The sequence below is a fragment of the Gobio gobio genome (assembly GCF_949357685.1).
Source record: "Gobio gobio genome assembly, chromosome: 25".
Classification (NCBI taxonomy): domain Eukaryota; kingdom Metazoa; phylum Chordata; class Actinopteri; order Cypriniformes; family Gobionidae; genus Gobio; species Gobio gobio.
In genome coordinates, this window is record NC_137121.1 from 14,896,004 (window position 1) to 14,920,643 (window position 24,640).

General features: G+C 36.9%; 1 protein-coding gene across 1 annotated transcript; it reads right to left on the reverse strand.

The window, feature by feature from the left end:
- Positions 1–18: 18 nt before the first annotated feature.
- Positions 19–15,020, reverse strand: uba2 (ubiquitin-like modifier activating enzyme 2). The gene is made up of 17 exons (XM_079809421.1): positions 14,200–15,020; positions 13,275–13,358; positions 13,138–13,208; positions 12,940–13,004; positions 12,752–12,852; positions 12,537–12,658; positions 10,427–10,494; positions 6,114–6,235; positions 5,076–5,175; positions 4,827–4,978; positions 3,028–3,121; positions 2,671–2,783; positions 2,282–2,437; positions 2,076–2,172; positions 1,874–1,979; positions 1,653–1,792; positions 19–1,371 (listed from the first exon to the last, which is right to left on the reverse strand). The coding sequence occupies exons 1-17, from the start codon at positions 14,419–14,421 to the stop codon at positions 1,175–1,177; spliced, it is 2,010 nt and encodes a 669-aa protein (XP_079665547.1). The 5' UTR covers positions 14,422–15,020; the 3' UTR covers positions 19–1,174.
- Between the last annotated feature and the right edge of the window lie 9,620 nt (positions 15,021–24,640).

Here is a 24,640-nt window from a genome sequence, read left to right on the forward strand (position 1 = left end):
ATGCAGAGGCTGGGTATTCAATGTTTATTTAGGTTATTTATTTAATGAAATAGGCACATTAAAACTGGGTAATAATTGTAACCATACTATTATACCGATAATAGCATATTATAGTACAATTACTCTAGTAAATACTAGTGTTTTTGAACCATACTATAGTAAATATATAGCTACTACAGTAAATTGTGCATCTTTATTCTTTAAAAAAAAAGAGCACTAAGGTATTCCACATTTATAGTAGTTTTTTTAGTAGTCAAATTTATTCAAAATGGTATTCCATATTTGTCGTGTAAAATATTTGTATTACAAAATGTGCCACTGAAAACGTAAAACTTGCATTTTACTTGAGGTGCCAACTAGGGGAAGGGTTAACAGGTCAGGTAGCATTTTAGACTTAGAGAAACCCTACTGACGACATCTACCACGTGAACTGTGGACTCTGACATCTACGTGAGAAATAAGTCAAAACATAATGTTCTTACGTCAAGCATTCTAATGTAAACAACGTGCAATTAGGACATTGTACCCTTTCAAAAACACGTTTTTATTGTAAGTAAAGGTTAAATGAGATGCCCTTTCTTCGGCTCCCTCGGTTTGGTCAGTTAAATGAGGCATGGGCTCATTTATTCTGCTAATGACTAAAAACATAAGATGAAAAACACAATATAAATAGTTGTTTGAGTGTATTTTCTTTCTTAAAAAAAAAAGTCACAATATTTCTCATTGTGGTGCTAAAGCAATGCAACAGAAGAAAGAATCCATCATACAGTAATAGTGTTACTGTACCATGATTTGGTTACTTTGAAATATTTCTGAGGTTGGCACCAAAAACAACCTGTAATAAATATGGAATATGGTTTAATATGAAAAATGCATTCAAATACCGTGAGCACTTTTGTCAGCTTTTCTAAAGCACTGCAAAATACCAGGACACACATATTGTAAAAAATACAAAGTTGAAAAGCATTTTATCCATCTGAGGAAAACCTAACCGAGTGCAGTTCATAACTCAGCCGTTTTCTGTTCCCAAAAAACAAAGGACAGAAGGAAAAGACGACATCCATTGAGCTTGAACCATATTGTACAGATATATTTACATGTTTGGTAAGAGAAACCGTACAAAAATTCAACTTGAGGAAAGTCCTCTAGGGCAGGTGAAATCTTGTCAAAGATGCTAGTCTAGAGCGATGATGTCTTCATCATCATCGGCCGGCTGCTGGTCGAGGCGTTTGCGCTTGGACGCAGCATCGTCTGTTTCAGCGGCATGATGCTTCCTCTTGCGGTTACTAGACTCCGGGGAAGCTTCCATGGTGCTCGAGGATGGTTCTTCGTCTGAGTCTACGATGAGGATGTCATCATCCTCTGCAGCTGCTGCGAATACACAAAAATAAAGTGCATTACTCATAAACAGCAATGATGAAATTGCAATGCTGGATTCTTTTCTTTCGGCCATGAAACAGTAGATGTTTAGCAAAATGTCCAAGCTGTTTGTTTCCAAACTATAAAACTGGACTTTAATAATGCAAAACACCAAAATGACAAAAAAAGCAAGCACATGAGTACTGAGTGCTATTTTACAACGTTTGGAACGATATTTTTCATTAACGGGTGAACTATTCCTTTTAAAAAGCTGACTTTTGCCAAAGGTTTACCTTTAGATGAGGTAGAAGGCTGGGCAGAATCTTTGTTACCATTGGCAATGTTTTTCCCTTCTTCCGGGGCACTGGGAGTTGGCGCCTTATCTGGGGCGTCACCTACTACTTCAAACTCAACATCCTTTTCCAATTCCTCACTATAACAAACGTAAGAAAAATGTTAATGTTCACGTAAAAGAGCTAAAGTAGTATCCTCTTAGCTAAATGAACACACCAACCTGTGAATTACATTGACCAAAAGAGTGTAATCCTGTAGGAAGTCATCTACTTGAAGACGGCTCCCATTCCGAATCCCAAAGTCGGACAAAAACTTGTTATTGTTTGCTATAGAGAAAACAGAGACACCAGAACATTAAAGCAACGCTCGGAGTTTTGTTATAGTAGAGAAAGATGCCCTCTAGAGGCAGACTTAATGCACACCTTCAGTCTCTCCTTCCTCCGAGGAGATGAGGATTGTTCCCTTTCCATCCTCAATTTGCACATCTGGTGCCACCATGCCAAACTTCTCCTTTAGTATCTGAAAAAGATACCGTGCATATCATTTTTAAAACTTTAACCTCTCATGGAGGTCACACAAATATCAGCACCTAAAACAAAGCTTGTGCACTGAAAAACCTTGCAGGTACCTTGTCCTGAAGAGCTAGCACAAAGGTTTTGTGCACATTAAGTTTGACTGTGACCTCAGGTTTGCTAGCACACACGTAACAGTTGGGATTGGGAGGGTCCAGCGCACACGGTACGAGAAGCTTTTTCCTGGGGTTCGGCTGCTTGTTCAGAAAGATCTAAAGAAAAACAGGAATAAGACTCAACTATACTGCTTGACAAAACTTTCAAAACAGGATAAGGTCAAAATGTTCTTCACAACTGAAACCACTGCTGAGATGTAACCAAGTTAAGCCAAGTGAGAAAAAGGAATGCAAAGATGTGTTAGATAACACAGGATATGATGCATTTCAGCGGTGAAATATCTGATAATCTTTCAAATGAAAGATTTCTCGGAGTGATTTCAGCTCACCGTGCGACACTGTTCGAAGTCTGAGTTGAGAATTTTCAGCCCCTCCAGGACAATGAGACCGGCAATGACGGCATTAGTGGTGGCTATTGCTGGAATGATGTTCCCTGCCATGGCTAAAAGAGAACAACATGGTTTAAAGCCACATTGAATTCAGAACCAACTTTTTATTGAAACATTTAATTCTGAAGTATGTCGGTTTTTTTGTTCCATAGCTAAAGAGTCTGGGTCTCTCAGTTAACAATATTGGTTGCTTTTAGTGAGACAAAACTTTTTTTTAAACACCAACTAAAAAGAATTTCAAATTATTTAATTCAAGACAATCATAGCCTTGAATTATACAGCCTTCCAAACACTTACATTTGACATCAAAGCGGCTTTTCATGTCCATGCTGAAGACGTTCATGCGCAGGTTTGCAGCTGCTGTTACGAAGTCCATGGCTGGAGGATCATCCTGAAAATAGCACCACAAATGTAAGTTCAACAATCCTGAATAATTAGAAATGAAAACTGAGATCTAGAAATTGACAGATAGCCACTAATTATTTTTTAAATATAATTCAAACACAGGATCATTTCTCCAGTCTTCAGTGTCACATGATCCTTCAGAAATCATTATAATAAGCAGATTTTTGATGCTCTAGAAACATTTCTTAAATTATGACCAATGTTAAATTTAGTTTAAATTAATTCAGCTGGACGCTCATATCGCCCTGACCATTGAGTGTATTGGTTGTTCACTAGTTCAATTATGTAGGGCCCTATAATTTCCGCGTTCACGGAATCGGCATATTACAGCAGAATCTAGTGTTAACGCAGAATTTCCCGAAATTTTACATATTTGGAATGAAATGCTGTTTTGTGTGGGAGAAGAAAGTATGTCTTTGGAAAATGCAGACCGGGGGAAGCAAATCTGGGCGACAACATTTCAGTTCCCCTTCAAAACAATGAAAGTATGGCGAATAGGCTCTACATGGCTCTGCTTTCGTCGGCGAAAAAGTACTTTCCGCGGGGAGCAGTTGCTGTATTTTGCCTTGTTTTTAATGCACTTTAATGTACTGTATGGAAAATAATGTCTTAAATGAACTTGAGAGAAAATGAGATGCGCGGTACAGTGCATCTGATCCGCGTCATGTTCGGCAGCGGTAGATCTAAAAGTGACAGTAGCATTGATAATATCTGTCAATAATGTTCATCAAAGAACAACAGGAACAAGAGAAAATTGTAGCTTTAATGATGATTAATCTATATTTCACTTATTATTTATGCAGCTAAGAAAGGTGTTGATAACTTTATTCAATTTCTGTGTAGGCTATGTCTAACAGGGAAGGCCATGGGTAAATATAACATTTATTATAATGGGTTTATGTAAAGATTGTTTTAAGTTCAATTAAATTAAAAGTTGTTATTTTTTAAAGCCTAATAAATGTTGAAATTAGGAGCTTTCAGTTATACTGTAATGTCAGTGATGTTTCATAGAGACATCAGTATCAGTGATACTGGCCTTCATTCATAAAACAATGCCATTACAACAAATATTTAAAATATGCTGTCTTTAAATTGTTTCTTCACTCATTTGGAGAGTGAAATTAATACAACATCAAAATATTAAAAACTCCAATGTTTTTTAATTGCAATTAATCATAATTAATTAATGAAAGAAATTAATAAACTCGTTTTTTTAATCAATTCACAGCACCAATATTTTGTTATGACTTGAAGTACTTAGAGTGCAGTGTTATGTTGCAACATGCAGCATTTGTCCTGAAAAGTAAATGTGTTACCTCAATAAATTTAAGGTCATTGTATGTTCTATTATATTAACATTAAAAGCACACTCTTTTTACGACTAAAATAACAGTTAAGGGTAAAAAAAACCCTGAATTCTCACAAATTAAAACGGAAAAAAGGAATTAGCAAAAATTAAAACGGAAAAAAATGGAATAAGCAAAAATTTAAACTGAAAAAACGAAATTTGGGAAAAAATAAAACAGAATTTGGAAAAAAATAAAACGGATTTTATAAGGCCCTAATTATGGCATTGAATGAGTGCACTCAATGTCCACTATAGTTTCAGTCACTGCTACTAATGTCTGACCCCACAAATAGTGCTCTAAGGGTTGAACCCATACACACAACTAAAACTTGTGGAGACTCACCTTGTCCCAGACTAGCTCTGCACCATCTCCCTTCTCTGTCAGCTGAGATCGGAGTGTTTCTACACTGCGTTGAAAGAGCTGAGCGTAACCCTGAACACCCAACACCTGCTGGTCCTTCAGACCTGTGCCACAAGCCTCCTCCTGAGAACATGCTTGAACACACACCATACAGACTCATTAAACATCTATTTTAAATACAATTACTTATATTTGTTTATATAACTAGACTTATATAGTCAACAGACTCACCATGCTGCTGGATTTCCGCCCAGTCTAGAGGTAATGGGGCTTTCCTCTTTTTCCACAACTTATCCATGGTCAACAGATACATGATGTCATCTTTAAAAAGCTGAACGGAAGCACAAGATCACTTTTAGACCACTTCTATAAGAATGGACTGGGTAATGATGTAACATCAGTAGGGGTGTAACAATACATCGTTATATCAAGATATCACAATATAAAAATGTGACCATATGTATCGGTCATGTAAACGATATGATTCACGAGTTTTATCCAAGACACTGTTTACTGTATTTATTATAAATTACAATTCACCCAAAAATTTAAATTCTGTCATCATGTACTCACCTTCATGTTGTGTCAAACCTGTAAGATTTTTTATTCATCTTCTTAACACAAAAGATTATATTTTTTATGATACCTGATATATTTCTGTCCCTCAATTTCCCTAAAACTTAAGAGCCAAAAAAGGTCCTAAAGATCCTAAAAATCAATCAAGTGGTCCAATCCAAATCTAAGTCTTCTGAAGAGACACGATGGGTTTATATATGTACACAAATCTCTCAAAAAGAGATACAATTAATGCCTGCATTGAAAGCGCGAGTGTGAAAAATTAACGTTTACAGAGTTTCAGTAACAGGACTATTTTAAACTATATTTAATGTTGAATATAATGTACAATAATCCAATGGGGGAATATTTGTGGGTCCTGATATTGCCAAATGTATGATTTTAATAGTAAAAAAGGCATACATTATATGTAAAGTAAATTTATATGTGCTAGTATGTGCGTCATAATTTTGTATTTTCAGGTTCAGATTCACATTTTTATATTCAGGTATAACCATTGCCCTGTGCATGCAGGACAAAGTCAAAACCTATTCAAGTCCATTTTTGTTAATTTGTTCCCATGTGTATTAGAAGAAATAATAACTTTATTTTGGACTAAAATATCGCAACAGTATCTTATCGTTAGTCCAGTATCGTGAAATGTGACGTGTATCGATACACCCCTAAACGACAGGTTTGTAAAAGAGCTTGCACCTTGTTGAAGAGTTTGACGGGATCGTAGCCTGTTGAACGAGCCCAGTCTTTAGTGGACACCCGCTTGATATCGCCATCCTGATCTGAGGCCGTAGCTCGGGCTGCTGCATCTGCAAGGTTCCCTGTGGTTGAGAGACATCTCTTCATTAATTGGTCCAAATAAAAACCACAGCATGTTGAGCAATTAGTTAACTTGCAGTACATACTTGACAGAACAAGTTTCCATGAATAAATATAAAAGGTAGTTTCTGGCTTCAATACACCAAATCATTCACACCCACACACAGCATGTATAGCAAGCGGTGACATTTTAATTGGGTATGCTGGGTGACACGTTATGTCAAAAATGAACCTGGTGATCGCGGCATGGGTTTATAATAAGCGAGTCCGCTGTATAGGGTCTATACAGAGTGTTAGCTGCTCAGTTCTTTACTCTCATGACACATGGAAACAGATAAAAGTTTCCTAATATATTTGACCATTTATTGAAAGTAGTCTATATTTACCTATTGATGCCTTCACAAGCACCCATAAAAGCTGTTGAGTTGCGTTTCAGTTGAGTTAAGTGTGGCACACAGAGGGGCATTTGCAAAATATGCTGTATTTTTGTAATTCCGCTAGGTGGCACTAATGTCGCACAAACTTCATGTTTCACCTTTAAAAGGTACAGCGCATCAGCTGAGGACATGCTAATCTAAATTAGAGACAACAAATAAGAAAAAGTATGCAAAATTTAAATGTATCCCAGAAGTGTTTTTTTTTATTAAGAATTAAAATGAAGTATAATATAATACATATTAGTAGCCTATTAGAAATAAAATACAAGTAAAATATCATTAGAAAAAATTTATATAATAAAAATAAGTATTCTTTTAAAAAAATACGTTGAAATGATACAAATTGATGGCGTTTTAACAAACGCATAGACTATCAATTAACAGCCTCGGATAGTTACAGGTCTGCTTACAGTAGGTCTGTCTTTAACAGTTTATACGTTTTCATTAAAAATAAAATTTCCCTATGTAGAAAATTAGGGATGCAAGATATTTATCGGACCGATAAATTATCGGGCGATATGGGTGAAAATTACGCCATTTTTATTCTGATTTATACGAGGATGGTTCCCAATCAGCTAGTTCAGTAGTCAGGGCACTGATCAGAGAGTCAACCCATTGTCTGATTCCCTGATCAGTGCCCTGACTACTGAAATAGCTGATTGAGACGCACCCCGAGATTCGTCTGCTTTCCGAGTGTAAGCGAATGTGTCACGCAGCTCACGAATGCGTCATCATCTGTGAACATGTCTTCGGTGGTCTGGAAGTTTTTCTCTGTGGCAGCGGAGGACAGTGCTTTTGCTAATTGCAAAGCATGTTCAACAAGGATTCTGAGAGGAGGAAGAAAGGCGTCAAGTTTTAATACAACAAATCTTATCTCTCACTTGAAAGGGCGTCATCGCGGCGAAGCAGTTCTGGATTGACAGGAGCAATAAAAAATGACAACGATATCTGCATTTATGTGAAAACCTAGAGACTTTAAAGGAACTGTATGTAAGAAATGCATTTCAATTAATCATTAAATCGCTTTAATATGTCATTAGACATTAAGAAATCATGTTAATTTCAAATATTTATGTCACTGACAACAGTAGTCCGGCCAGGATATTGTCATTTAAAAGTGAAGTTGCAGCCCTCAACTGATGTTGACATGTTGTGTTTTGGCCTGAAGCGCCACCCTCCACCTATCTACCAATCACGAAGTCAGTAGTGTTTCGGCATCCGGGTTGCCAGCTCTGCTCTAGTTACCACAGCTGCAGCTACAAACTTTTTGGATAAAAAATAAAACTTTACGAGACCTAAAAGACCTCGTTATGAATCAGAAAAACGTTGTGAAAATGAAAAAAAAAAAAACTTGCTGTGTAGGACTCGTCACTTGCCATTGAAAGCTCCTTGTAGCAGCCTACGTTCCTGCTGGATCCTGCAGCTTATCTGGCAACCTCGAGTCAGGGGGAGAGGGGATACACTGCTCTACAGTAATTTGAAAGTGATTGCAGTACCAGTTTTGGCCACAATCTTGCATACATTTCCTTTAAAACATTTATTAATTTATTAATATGTATTCGCGTCAAAATGACATAAAGCTTTTCCTATTCAATTTTGCCTAGAAACGCTTCCAACAGGTGTTAACATGGGAGCCGAAATAAAAACGGACACGCCACGCAGCTGAGACGCTGCCACGCTTGCAGTGTGTAGCTGGCCTAAAACACAGAGCAACGATCCCCATTCAACTAGCATTTGAACATGTAAAAAGTTTCCCAGAGACAGCGAAAAGGCTAAAGCCATAAACGACAAAGTAATGGATTTCATAGTCCTTGATGACCAATGCATTTGATCTATTATGTATTTGAAAAACACTTAGATACCTTCCTCATCCCTCATATTTATTTTTTGTTAAACTATATAATTTCAGAGAAATCTCAACAATGCCCTTTGGTTGAGGACACACTTTTGTTTTTTCTTGAGGTTGACAAATGAAATGGCAATGCATTTTATTCATGTATTTGATGTATTATGTATCCTCATCCTCATCCTCATGCACTAAAGGTTAATATGCAGTTTTTTATGCATGACATACTTGAATATACATTTGTTGTAAATGAGTTAAGTGCAGATAAACCATAATTCTGTCATAGTAACAGAAAGTGTTTAACAGAACTAAGTATTGTGGTGCCTTACACAAAAAAATAAAAAAATTTGAAGAATTAGGACTGATATTTGCCATTATAGCTAGGCCAGAGCTACTAAAATATCAGTTTCATCAGTGCATCTTATTTTCTATTCTCCTGGATGCACGAACTGCAGATAATATGGAAATTAAAATATAAAAATATAAACTTATTGGTTATCGGTATCGGCCATGAGAAGGACTTAATTATCGGTTATAGGTAAAAAAAAAAAGTAATATCGCGCATCCCTAGAGAATAGACATGTGCCGGTAAACGGTAATACGATATACCGCAATAATGAACATGCACAATATTGTTATCGTGGGCACTTCAAAATACCGTGAATAATTATTTATTACGAATTATTCAGATTTTTAGAATGAATTTTAAGAATACTTAACCCATCAACCGTTTAAAATGAACAACACGTCAAAGAGGAACGCGCACTGACGTAAATAGACCGTGCATGAGCCGAGCACATGGCGGAATGAGGAGACGTGCTGAAGTGCACATTCATTCTTCGACAGCAGAGGGCGCTGACGGAACAGCAGAAATGCAGCCGTTTCTCCAGTAATCACATAACCTAATACTTAAAGACTTAAGGCTATTCATTTTCAAACTTGAATTTTATATTTTAATCTGGACTAAATTACATGCCCTAGATATTGTTTGAATGTTCTGACTGTTGTTCAATCACACACTTTACAAGGCTCCAGTATTTAACATTAGTTCATTCATTAACAAACTGACAATGAAAAATACTTCTAAAGCATGTATTAATCTTAGTTAAATGTACATTTCAGCATACCTATTGTTCTTTATAATTATTTTGCACTTTAATCTGTTTTAAATATTTGTTTAATTTATACATTTTTGTGTATTGCTTTATTGTATTTAAATGTTTGGTTCTTTTGTTATAAGAAAGTGATTTAACCTGTTATAGTATGACAACACTTTTTTTGCAACTTATTTCAATATCGTGATAATACCGTATACCGTGATAAAAGCTTCAGCAATTATTCGCAACATGAAAATTTGATACCGGCACATGCCTACTAGAGAAAATAAAATAGTATGGAAATAGTTTCAGTTATGCATAGTTTCAAAGTTTTTCACTTGATTTAGTCTAGTTAATTCTGTATCAAATACAGTGTGATTTTCAGTGATCGAGATCTGGCGGCAGCAGCAGCACATTTTTCTTGAGCGAGCGATTCGGGGACAGCTTACCCTGTGCATTAAATCCCCCATATGCCAGCAAACCAATGAGAATGTGGGAGAATGACAACGATACATAACAGAGCGTAGGCACCAAAGCTGCTGTGGACCCGCTTACCCGGAACTGAGTGGCCGATTTGAAGAAAATGACAGTCGTTTGGCAAATAAATAAATGACGGAGAGTTGCATACGTAGGCTATTACTAAGATTTTTGTCATGCAAGCGTTATGGTACACATCAAACAAGGGAATTTATTGTCATTTATAGGTGTTACTACTAATCAGCGAGTCAACGAATGGCTTGGGTATGCAGAGCATTCGCAGCCACTGATATACATTTAGTAGTTATAAGTTGTGGTAAATGTGTGGCTACTCACAGGCAGCCTCAGGGTCAGCCGTGTCAGGCGATACCTCCTGATCCGCATCCTCTTCGCCAAAAAGCTGACTATGGAGGCAATTCAATATGACATGTAAGCTTAATAAAATTAGCTCAATTTAATTTGCTTTCAAAACCAAGCTAATCCGGCCAAAACAGGCCTGTATTTATTTAATTTAATAAAATCATCAGCTACACACAAACTCAAAGGTAAACCAACACAACCAACCAAAATAAAGGTTCGGTTTAACTTGAAATTATGACAAAACTAAATAACTATTGTACTTTTCAAAGTAAAAATTGTTCAACCATATTTTAATTTAAGCTGTAAATAGGGCTGGGCGATATGGAGCAAAAAATATATCTCGATATATTTTGCTATATCTCGATATACGATATATATCTCGATACCAGTAGCCATATCACCCTGCAGCCCAAGACTGGTTTCCCACTGAAGCTAAGCAGGGCTGAGCCTGGTTAGTACCTGGATGGGAGACCAACTGGGAAAACCAGGTAGCTGCTGGTAGAGGTGTTAGTGAGGCTAGCAGGGGGTGCTCACCCTGTGGTCTGTGTGGGTCCTAACACCCCAGTATAGTGATTGGGACACTATACTGTAACAAGCACCGTCCTTCGGATGAGACGTTAAACCTAAACATTCAAAAGTCAACTAAAAACTCATCTCTTCCGTGAGCACTTAACCTCCTAAAAAAAAAAAAAAAAAAAAAAAAAAAAACACTTTCCTTTCCTCTTTTCCTCCTCTTTCCCGCACTACTCTAGCCTGTGCTACACTGAGAAATGTACACGGACCAAGTATTTCAGGCACTTGTTGCGCTCACTCGACTCTTCACGACCAATCGCTTATTGTACCCCCAAGTTGTAAGTCGCTTTGGATAAAAGCGTCTGCTAAATGCATAAATGTAAATGTAAATGAACTGTCCCTTTAAGGACAAGCGGCAGCGTGTTCACTCGGCTGCCCTGCTGTAATTTAAGACTTTCACGCATCTAATATACAGACACACGCCGATTTTACTTTCACTTTAGACATAACCGACTGTGTTTATGTTAACCAGTAATCAAGATTTAGTCCAGTAATCACTTGTTTGACAGGCTTTTAGTGCACGCGCTCGGGAAAGCACATGGTGCCCTACGCGCAAGGCTTTAAAACGCATGCAAATAATGAATTTTCATTCAAAAATAAAACAACTCAAATCAAGGGCATAGTAAGTAACCTTCTCCTGCAAGCAAGCCGCTCTCTCGCCGTAGTGTACGGTCGCGGGAGTTCTTGTCTCGCAAAGGTATGCCGCCTAGGTAAACTGTATCTTGGATCAAGTGTTTGAGAACCAACTGTCGGCATTCATGGCAGTAGACATCTGTCTGCTGTTCGTCCGACGCCTTAAAACCGAAGTATCTCCATATAATGGAGCCAGTTGTTTTTAAGACGAGTTCTGTAGCCTCCGGGCTGGCTGCGGACGCCGCCATGACAACACGCGAGGGGAGGGGAAACAAAAGCAAGGAAGGAGGCGGGGGGCGTGCGAGCGGGCGCGAGCACAGCCCAGAGAAGGCAAACAAGCAAAGTGGCGGATTCAGAATTAAATATAAACAATATATCGATATATACGATATGTCAAAATCCATATCGTGTTTAAAAAATATCTCGATATATTTTAAAAATAGAGATATCGCCCACCCCTAGCTGTAAACATTGGTTGTGCAGCACAGTTTACCAAAAAAAAGGAATCGTTCAAATTTCCTTGTTCAAATTGTTAAAGCATTATAAATTAATTTGATTTCCATCCATTTTGATACATTTGAATCAAATTATAAAACAAAGGATATGGAAAACAAAGAATTTCCGGAAAACAATAAAGCATTTCACACCATTATTAATAGTATAAGAATGTTAATAAATGATGGAATTGTTTTAAAGTAAAAAACAATTATCAAGTCAGATGATTAGAAACAATTTTGAGTTATTAAAACTTAAGAATCCTGAATTTAAATGGAAAACATGGAATTTGGGAGAAAATAAAACTGATTTCATAGGGCCCTTGATTAGGAACCACATCCGTCACGGAGATGAGACGGGACAGATGTTATTGTAGAGAACTTACTTGAAGAGATATTTGGCCCACACAATGCAGTGAATGGGTTCGGAGGGCGTGTTGCGAATGGTGCAACCTGGGAAAGTTTTCTGTGTAGGTTTAGGCTGGCACTCGTAGCATTCCGTCTGACCCTGCAGTTTGGAAATGTACAACACATGAATGCCAAGAGCACGGCATTGAAATGAATATACAAAAAAAAAGTTTATTTAATAGAAGAGCCTTGCCTTCTTGATAACTGTAACTTGTCCCAGATAGCCAGCCGTGCCGCTCTCAATGAGGGGAATGTCTGCAGCCAAACACATTCGGTTGACGTGATTCCTGGCCGCTGCAAGGACAACAGAAAAGACCAATTTTAGATGGAATTAAGGTAGTGTTCCTCCACTTCAGCTAAGATCAGCTGAATAAATCATACCTCTGTTGTCCAAAGCGTTCATGACAAGCTGGAAATTCCTGAAGAATTCCACATTGTAGTCGGGGCTGCAAGGGGCAAACACAACAACACTGGAGATCAAACTTTTTGGCCAGAGAATTAGTGTTTGATATAGTAGCCACAAACACTTGAAATGTTCATACATAGTCTTTATCTTGGCAAAAACATAACTGGACTCACTTCATGATGCTGTCATGGTAGGCAGTGATGCTCGCAGATGGGCAAAATCGAAGCACGCTCTCCTTGGCAACCTGAAACGCACCAAGTCGTCAATGTCTGATTGGATATTTCTAAATCATGTCAGTTTTCCCATTTACCTGAGATTTGGACTTCCCAACATGTTTCTTCTGAAACAGGAACTGTCTGTTGAGGTTGCTGACATCAATGGTGTCCAGGTCAATCTGCAAAAGAGGATTATTAAAAATATATATATTTACAAATTGCTAGTGAAAACCCTGACATCACCATAAACCCACCAAGCATTTGAAAGACGCCCTTAAAGTCATCATGTGTTCCTTTGTAACACTCCCTTATTAAAATGACGTACAATTACATAAATAAAGCACTGATATCATCATCCTTTCAGGACTCTTCAAGTTCAAATATGAATCTCCTTTATTGGTTTATGCATATTACATTAGTCAGTAGGAAACTTTCTTAAATAAATGATTGAAAACTGAACATTTGTAGAAATACCTGCATTTAATTGTCCTTCTAATAAAGAGCTTGTAGTTTCATAACCTTGTGTACAATATGAATAAACTACAAAAACAATCCTGCTACTTTCAGCACTGTTACTTATAGTAGAGGCTGTATATCATAACATGCATTACATTTAAAGATGTCTGCCATAATGTATACAAATGTTATACATCAGAAATGATGTTCAAAGAAAACTGCGTTTGAATATAATCTTTTTTTTAAATGAAAAGACACCGTTTTGCGGAATAACCCGGGGAAATAGCTACGGTAATTTAGCTTTAGATATGGCCTCAGTGGTCAATGTTTTCAAGGGACATTTTACGTCACGGACAGAGCATGGCGCGAAAGAAAAAAATCTGTTCTCTGTGTTTAGGATGAGACGAACCGCGTTACGCCATTAGAACGCTTACTGTAGCGTGTTATGCATTGGTATACACAGTGTATGCCTCTCATTTTCATTGCAAATTATTATAAATCGGGACGGTGGTAATGGGGCCTGATTCATGCAGCACAAAGAGAGTCCGCCTTCCTCCAACTTACCACTTCAATATTCTTAAAGCCGGTGAGCACCAAGTTTTTCAGCAGCTCGCAACCGATGCCTCCCGCCCCGACCACCAACACCCGGCATGAGGAGAGGGAGTCGGCGAGGTCTTTGCGGAGAGGTCCCACCAGTTGTGCCATTGTCGGCTCGGCGTTTCGGCGGCGCGGACAAGCAGCAGTTTGATCCTGCGGGGAGGGAAGAGACGCGCTGCAAGTGCGCATGCGCAGAAGTTCCAGCGCGCAGCAAAAAGCGCAGGAGGTTTTACTGGCGACCTCTGCTGGCGCGGCTGAGCTGAGTAGAGACTAGACTGGATAAATGCGCAAAAGGAAATAAATTAAATGCCATGGGACAGGAGGTATTTACATAATTAAATCATTATTAAGTAATTCAGTTGCAATTATTACCTTTGCATTGTATTTGAATATGTCTTGTAAATAAATTGTCTAAACAGGAAACATAATACAAACTAGATAAAAACCTGACAAGAAAGTTTGAAAAAGTTTTACAGTTTTGTAAAGTTTCCCCCATAATTGCTAAAACACTCTAAACCAACTTACAGTAGTAGCCTAAGGCGAATTAATTGTATACTGTATGTACTGCAAGAATAGTATTGCACTGAATATTACTGAATGTCTGTATATTCAGCACTTGCATACTGTAAAAATAAGAGGAAACCCTCTATTGTGCCGGATTCAGCCTTGACAACACTGTCCACACCTTGCTCTTTCTCGTCCTCCTCATCCTTTTCCTCCTACTCTTCCTCTTCTCCCTCTCAGGTTGTTACCATCTATTGTTGGTGTCACTACCTGCACTCTGAACTGACTTATTTTGTGCAGTTGATTTGATCACATCATCAAATAAGTGTGAACAATATTGAGTTGTTGTGTGTAAACGATGACAACTGTTTTAGCTGTATCTAACTTTTGCCTTCCTGTGTCTAGCATTTTGCAACACGTGCACTTACAGTGCAAAATGTTTTAGTGAGTGAGAATGTGTTTAGAGTTTTGCAAATAGAGTCTAACGGCCTGCACTTATTTAAGGTTTTAAAGAGAGTGATTTATTCGACAAATTGGTTTAGGCTATTGAGAATTTGGTTCAGAGAATGCCCACATGAAAAAATACTAGTAGGCTATATTATAGAAGTAAAATTACTCTAGTAAATACTATAGTGTTTTGAACCATAGGCTACTATAGCAATACAGTAAATTGTATATTATAGTATTTACTACACTTTGTTAATTTATACTACATACTGTAATTATAGTCAATTGTTAAACTAGTAAATACTAAGGTAGGCTATATTTTAGTAACTATAGTAGCCTATAGTTAAAAACACTATATTTACTAGAATCATTTTAGTATAGGCCTACTATACGATTTTTTCATGTGTGTGTGTGGCAATTCAGGAAAAAAAATGAAAAGCATGAAGTTGAAAGGGTTTCAGCTCGAAGAAGTTTGAAGCTTAAAGTTTGAAGGTTTTGAAGGCAATACAGTCAGAAAACAGATCAATCGATAGAGAGAAAGATAGCTTAAGGTGTTTTAGCATATTGTTAGCATGTTGATTTAGAACAATGCTATCATCTTTCTAGCATAAATTAGCACATTGCTAGCATGTTTTATCACCTATGTTTATCACATTGCTAGCATGAACTAGCATGATGATAGCATGTAAGGTAGTTGCAACACACAGAGAAAAAGATTGTACCTCTTAAAATAACTGTAGAGTGGGAGAAAACACTCCCATGGGGTAAAATGCCACCCCTACTGTTTTTCCAAAATAACCACTAGATAAAATCAAGATATACGTTTTAGTGATGTAGAAGTTTTCACTGCTAAGCTTACACCGGTGACGTACCTGAGAGAAAACGGATTTCACGCTAAGTGATATAAAACAGTAAGAAAAAAAGTGTTTTAAAGATTGCTGTTTTGCAGAACATCACCGTTTTATTTTATATGAGAAGAGCTAAGCCTGTAGTTAGTAGCTTCTTGTTATTTAAGGAAAATACAATTATATTTTCAGAATGACATAACGTTTTTTTTTTTTCAAACCTATAGGCCTAGTCTGCGGGGTAAAATGCCCGCCGCCACTTGGAATAAAACACAGCAGGGAGCATCGCTTTCCACTATCATAAATACTGTAGTTACCATGTTCCGAACATCACATTCTTTGTTTTCCCATCAAATGTAATCTAACTAGGTGGTTGAATAAAAATATTTGGACTTTATATTTAAAAATGACCTCACATTAGCATCAGCTAGCTAGTTAGCCAGCCAGTTAACATCAGCTAACAATATTTTTCAATAAGGTTGATTTTCAAAATGGTTCATTAATAATATTTATATTTATTTATTGTTATTTTGGCCTGTCTTTTTCATTTTAAGCTGAAACATGCTCGTACTCTGATTTTGCTGTAAACTTATAAAGCAAATTGCTTTGTCAGAGTGGGGGCTTATTTCAAAATTTTACCCCACCTGATATTTTTCATACTTGGTTTATAATTTGTCATTGTTACTGAAAACTATAGGATAACTAGATACATTTAACTTTTGTTTGACAGAAAAGGTTGCACGGTCCTTAAGGGGGGGGGGGGGGGGGGGGCGTTTTCCCCTACTCTACCCTTTGTACCAAGGTACATATTTGTACTCTAAATGCACCTTATATGATTGAAAAAGGTACAAATATGTCCTTTTAAGGGTACTGCCTCAGTGACAAGCTACAATTTTGACACTTTTTTCCTCTGTGTGAAGGCTTTGCTATAGTGATAGATATTTGGTGGATACTAGCGATCGTGTTTGGATTCAGGTTTGGTTTATGGTTGCATGTTATGCATCATTTACTGTTATTACAGAAAGTAGGCTACATGTAACATAATGTAACAAGGACACTTAAAATAAAGTTTATTTATTTATTTCCATGCAAGTTTGGTCCTCTAACATAGTGAATGAAGAGAGTGCAAACAGCAAAATCTCTTTGCGAAGTAGCCACCGCAAATAGGTGAGAGTTTCAGAAGGGTATATGTTTCTCAGAATAATGACAGTGTCTGTTCCAGTGAACTTCCGTTCTGCTCCTCTGCTGAAAACTAATTAAACTTATTTCTAATTTGAAGGGAATATGTTTAACATATACAAAATGATTTTAGATCAAGTGAATTAGCCTTTATACTGTGATGTAGTTACTTTAAGAGAGCATTGCATTAAATGCTTGAAGCTGAAAAACCTGGAAGAGAGAGTTACGTCTCTAAACACATGCCTGTGTGACTGGTCACATTGTACATTAAAGTAGCCTACATTGAATACTAAGCTCTTAAAAGACAAAATGAGTCACATTTTACAGCACATCAACATTTCTAATTTCACTTACTACTCCAGAAATGAAATATGTCCCACTGTCGGTAGTTCCTCATGGATTTTGATGTTCGATGATGTTTGATGTCATTCATGGATAGATTAGTAATATTATTTTAGCAGGTGTACGTGATATTCTCCCAGACAGCAACATCGTGTCGGCCCAGATCCGGCCCACATCTGGTACGTGTTGAATACACATGTGATGGGGTCTGGATTTTGTTGCTGTCTGGGTTAATTCATTATCAAACATTTCCATTTGTGAGTACTTCTGAAAACATCACAGTTTGTGAGCTGATGATTATGTGACTAATAACAGATATACACATTCACACATTTACACTAGAACACCTAGTACAGTATTTGCATATGCAATTGCCACACATTAAAATGAGGGAACATATCGTAAAACAAACCACAGGCCAAAAGTGCTGAGCTAGATCATTATCAGGCTGCGTAGATGCTTGCTGAGATGCATCCTCTTTATCTTCAATCAATTTCACATGACTTTGGATGGTTTTGTGAGAACGGCCATATAAAGAATATTACTATTATAAACAGATCAAGATTTTATTAAAAGAAAGTTGAAATTCATATAGACAGAGGGAAAAGCTAAACACAGAAAAGATCTTAGTGGAAAAAACCTCACCAGATCAATGTCAGACAGAAAGTATGTCACAGTCTGATAATGAGCGCAAGGGTTTTTCTTTTTGGTTTTGATTTTTTCCACAAATAACGATGCTAAATAGACCACTACAAAAAACACCCAAGATACAACTTGTGTGGGATCTTGATTCATAATATTTCATAAAATGTGTAGGTAATCTGATAATCATCTAAATAAGTTAAATATATAGAACATTTATTTTATTTAAACTTAGTAGCATAAAAATAATAATCATAATGTTTCAATAAAGTTTAAAATAAAATGTATATAAAAAATATTAGAACTTAATTGTATTTAAACTTATTAGGAGTAGTAGTAGCATAATAATACAAATCATATTTTTTAAATAAAGTTTAAAATAAAATGTTAGAATTTTATTTTATTTCAACTTATTAGTAGTAGCATAACAATAATAATCATAATGTTTAAAATAAAATAAAACATTAGAATTTTATTCTAGTAGCATATTTATTAGTAGCATAAGAATAATCATAAAGTTTAAAATAAAAATATTATAATTAGTTTTTAATTAATTATTTTCAACATGGCAGTGATTAAATAATACATATCATATTTATATAATAAATAATTATAGTTCAGTACAGTACATATATTCATAATTGCCCTGAAACTCCACAATGCCATGAAACATTAATGAATATTCCAAAAATTCCACCTAATTCAAACTTAAAAACTTAAGTTCAGTTCTACCTTTAAAAAAAAAAAGTTGAATCAGCTTGTTTTTCAACTTAAATTATATTAAACGGACTAAAATCGAGTTCAATCTCATATCTAAAAAAGTTTAAATTGATCTGGTAAGTTTTCTTAAAAAAAAAAAAATTATACATGAAAGTTATCACAAAGTATTATAATTATTCACATTTCCCAGTGGGTAACCTACTTTTTTTCCCTTGCAAATGCAGACGGGTGGAAAAGTCAAATCATGAATTTACCACATGGAATTATAGTCTTCATGGGTTTTGGACATGAAGGAAGGTGCAGAAATTATTTTACCCAGAATGTGACTCAAATAAAATAAGTGTGACTTTTTCTTGTCAGCAAAAAAAATCTGTAGGCTACTGTCTGAAGATGTGCATCTTTGCTGTAAACTTGTGACACCAGTCTTTTATCGCCTCACAATCTATTTTTGCAAAAAGCAGAAAGCCAATATAGCAAATGTGATTACCCGTGTAGGCTTTGAGGAAGAGGTAGGGGGCTGCAGTTCAAGTCCTTATCTAACCACAGATCTGAGTTTCTATATCTTGCATCACGTTCAAAAGCGTTTATAAATGTGAAGCAGTCACACATAGTCTCAGAAATCTACAACAATTACAAAGCTTCCAGATCAACTTCAGATCAGAAACCATGAGGGCATCTTCTTTGTGTCTGGCGTTTGGGATGGTCCTGCTGATGGGCTGGACTTCTGAGGCTCAGCGTAAGTTCTCTTTATGTGTAATTTTGCTCTTGACTAAATTATCATGTATATGGACATATAGGCCATAATAATTGAATTGCATATACATGCAAAGTGATATTTCACTCTTAAATCTTAAAAGATTTTACAGTCTTTGCAAGTTCCTCAATGAACTCTGTAGTTTATTCTCAGGTTTTGAACAAAACTTGACATATGGTGCGTGTAAGAAAACAAAAGGCTCTGAAGATTCTGCAAATTAAACATCAAGAACTTTAACCCTAGTCAGTGAAATAGGGTGATATATATATACATTTTTTCTCCTCGCCAACAGCTCATGCTGCAGTTCCTGAGAGGTGTTGCTTCGATTTTATCGACTTCCAAATTCCAGCCAATAAAGTAGTGAGTGCTTTGAGGACAAGTTCACATTGTCCCGTTGCGGGCGTTGTGTAAGTATATATTCATCTCTGAAATATAGGCTATAATTTAGAAAAATTGTCATATGCTCATTTTAAATTGTAGACAAATGATAAAAATGATTTTGCGTATGCTAGCAATAACAAAAAAATATTATTGTGAACTTTTTGTCCCTCAGGGTTACGACACCGAAAACCGTATTCTGTGTGAAACCAAACGAGCCTTGGATAAAGAAGCTGCTTTAGAGAGGAAAACGCAACACCTTTACACAAAATAATACTGTTATTGCTTCAGACAACTGTCCTTTCTTATTAAATGTATTTTTGATATCTCCTGATCAGTATTGCAAGATACTGAGTGTTAAACCTGTTGTCATTTCACGCTCAATCTATGCAAATGAATATTAAAAAAAACATTGAGATTACCTGGTGTCAGACTCTGCTTACAAAAAATAAGTAACGTATACTTCAAGTTAATTTTATTAACTATACTTAAGTAAAGTTCGAGTATATTTTAAGAATACTTTATGTAGTATTATCAGTTTACTAGATTTGTAAGGGCACTGTTTTAATACTTGAGACTAAATTGGCCCACTTTTTAGTGCATAAAAATTATACTTTTTAGTGTAACAGTAGGAAACTAGTTTACAACTATAGTTTTTCATTTGGACTGTTACTTTACAAGTGAACTTACTGATAGTTTACTAGCCAAATACTTGTAGCACATTTTTTAGTTTATGAAAGTACACTTTGAAGTATACTCTCAGTAAATTAGTAGTTTTATACTGCAAGTATACTTCTTTAAGTGAGCATAACATCATACTTATTACTAGTTAGGCTATATTTTTGCACTTAAAGGGTTAGTTTACTCAAAAATGAAAATTCTGTCATTCTCACCCTCATGTCATTCCGAACTCGTAAGACTTTTGTTCATCTTCGGAACATCTTTTTGATGAAAGCTGAACTGGAGCTTTCTTGTCTCCTCCATAGACAGCCATTTGATTACCACTTTCAAGGCACAGAAAAGTAGGAAAGACATAAAATAGTCAATGTAATGGTACAACCTTAATTTTTCATGAAGCGACGAGAATACTTTTTGTGCGAAAAAAAAAACAAAACTACTTTTTTTAACCATTTATTTACATCTGCGTCAGTCTATTCCCATGTTGCCAGTGGACTAAATTATCAGATATTCAGAATTAGGAACATATATGCTTTCTTTATAAATCAATATCGATCAACACACATGCATGTACTGTATATATTTAAGAAAAATATGTTATATAAGATTAATTATATATCCAGTATGCAAATATTTCTTAAATATATACATGCATGTGTGTGTATTTATATATGCATAATAATTATACACAGTACACACACATACTGTATATTATATAAACACAAACTTTTATTTTGGATGTGATTAATCACGATTAATTTTTCCCCAGCACTAGAACAATTAGAATAGATTTAAATATCTTTGTAATGCTTTTTGTATTAAACAACATTATACATTCAACCACCAGAAGATTTGTGTGAGGTTGTAGGTCCAGGAAACTCTGTATGTCGGGATTTGCTTATCAAACCTCAGATCTGAGTTTGTAAGCATCTAAAACATGACTCTGCAAAAACTCAATACCAAAGCCTGCAGATCAGAAACAATGAAGAGATCTTGTGTTTATCTCGTGTTTGGCTTGGTCCTGCTGGGGCTCAAAGTAGGTTATCTTGGAGTCTATTATTTCTATTGACATCTTTATAGGCTTTTCACAACATAACACAAGGATACAGTTAAAAAAAATTGTTCCACAGGAAATCATATAGTGCAAAACCTGTTGTTGTTACAGTCACATCCTGCATGTACTGGGTGTCCAGAGCCTGGAGAGGTATGAGCTAACTCCATGAGGGGTTGGCGAAGAGCTGATGGTACGTGAAGGAGCCCCTCAGGACCTCCCGGCGGAGCAGGTTCGGAGCGTGCAACCTGAATGATCTGATCATCAATGGACCCCTGGATCGGACTGATGATAATGGCTGGAGGGAGAATGGGTTCTGGAGAGCTAGATTCGGGATCGGGCTGATGAACAGCCTGCAGATCATCAGCCATGGACTACTTAAGCACACAACTCAGTCACACTCCCAAGTGGATACTAGACTGAAATTGTATGCTCTACTTACATGTTAATATCGATTCCAAAAAGATTCCCACTCCAGCGTTCCACGATCTCCACTCTGTCTCCCTCCTCATCTCCAGCGTCTTCCTCCTACTTCTCCATACTCTAACGTCTCGTTGTTTCCCTCCTGGACATCGGCAACTGAGGTGTGTGCATCCATTCCATTCACTCATCCCACTCTGCAAGATTCCAGTAAGGACTGTTACTCTCTTCGGATATCTATTCATCACTCATCGCTCTGCTTATCTCAGTTACCAACCTGAATTGTCATACTCTCTGCCTGATCTATAAACTGGTGTTTTACTTTTCTCCTGTTGAGTTGTTTTCTGAAGAACAAATAATAATTAGTCAAATAAATAGGCCTTTCAAACCTGCAAAAGAGTTAGTGATCATATAAGGTATATACTCTTTGTCGCCCTTTGTATAAAATATTTTAAAATATAACAAACTCTTCTAGGATCAGCCTCATCATCTAAAAATGCAGGTCCCAACCATAAAAATGAAACAAACTAGTTTTAGATCAGCTTGGGAATAGTTTTAGACATCTTTGTAATGTTGCTTTGTATTACAACAACATACTACATTCAACCATATTCATGTGAGATTGTCGGTCCAGGAAACTCGGTAGGAGGGAATTGAAACATATCAGTGATTATCAAACCTCAGATCAGAGTTATCTAACATCGCCAGACAGTATTTAACATTTTAACATGAAGCAAATGTGACTCATTCAGACATCTCCAAAAACTCATGATCAAAGCCTGCAGATCAACTTCAGATCAGAAACCATGAGGACATCTCGTGTTTATCTGGGGGTTTGGATGGTCCTGCTAATGGCCTGGACTGACAGAGACTCCGAGGAGCTTGAACAAGGCTTGCCATGCTTGTGAGATAAATTGAGGGCCCCAGTCTGATCTTCAGGTAGACCAAAGTTACGGAACACATGCTAAAAGAGAGTCTCTGCTGCTTCAAATGCAGTGGGTAGGCAGGTCAAAGACCTGCGTGAAGTTGGCCCCCCACCCAATGCAAAACGTCTGCAAAATAGTCTCAATTGTTTGTGCTCCGTTTGTGCCAGTAAAATTTTCGTTTGTGCTGCTTTGGTTTTTAAGATATTAAAAGAATATTTATAGGTCATTCTGAGGTCACTCAGCCCCCCACATGCTCCAAATTCAGCCAAGATAGTCTCACTCGTTTGTAGGGTTGGGCATCGTTTTGATTTGAACGATTCTGATTCCGATTCCGATTCTTAGTTTCGATTACGGTTCTTTTCGATTCTCGATTCCGATTCTTTGAGGGGTGGAGTCACAACATGTCACAGGCTCATTTCACAGAGGAAAATTGTATTTTGATTCAATAATGAGTTTTAGTTTTGGGACTTTCTCCGCTGGCATTTTCACTTGCTTTGCTGCAAAGGTGAATGGAGTTCCACACCGAGTCCCGGTTTAACAATAGCATTAACAGCAGTCATTAGGACTGCTACTAGCGTGGGCAATTTGCATATAGCTACATTTATCTACGAGGGGGAAAAATAATTTCAGTAACGTTGTTGTTCACCACAATTCGCAATTTGGTCAAGGGGTTTACACTACAATCACTTACCTGATTATGATGAGGTGGGATAATGTTAGTTCACCCTGAAATGAAAATAAAGCCATCTTTTACTCACCCAGCTGTTGTTCAAATGCGCGTGTTCCAGTGTGTGCGCACTCCAAGCCGCAGTAGCCTCGTGCAATATTGTCATGACAACCGGTACACAATATTCACTTAAGGAGGTTATATTATTAGTATTATTTCTTATCATATACGTTATAGAAAAGACGAGAATCGGGTTTTTTTCTATTGAGCTTGATTTCTCAAAATGGTGCGCGTGTGTGTGTGTGTGTGTGTGTGTGTGTGTGCTTTCGTGGGTGCAATGACAACAGTGCGAGTTATTATAGTAGGCATGAGCGCCGGCGGCGGCTGACGGCTCATAGTGTAACTTACACAGAGGAGCGCGCTCAGAATAACGGCCGAGCTCAGTGTTTTGACTGAATAATACGGTTTCTTTCTCGCAAAACCTATAGTGTGCCCACTGAACACTTTCCATATGGCGCGCGTCTCCCTGTATCGTTGCGTGATACATTTGTTTACTTTTTGTAATGTTTTAGCTGATCGCCATTCACTGCCATAATAGGAAGGAGCGCGTGCAGGAACAGTATTTTAAATGTCATAGGACATAGGGCACTGGGACAACATCAGGGTAAGTAAAAGAAGGCTTTATTTTAATTTCAGGGTGAACTATCCCGTTAATAACGTTGGTTAGCGCAGGGTTGCCCGAGGGACAGACCTGCGCAGCATTTCAAACACGCTACACTCGTTAATTTATAGCTACACCACATATTTGTAGTGCATCCTCCCGTGCAAGAAATAAGTTTGTCATGTGTTGCACTG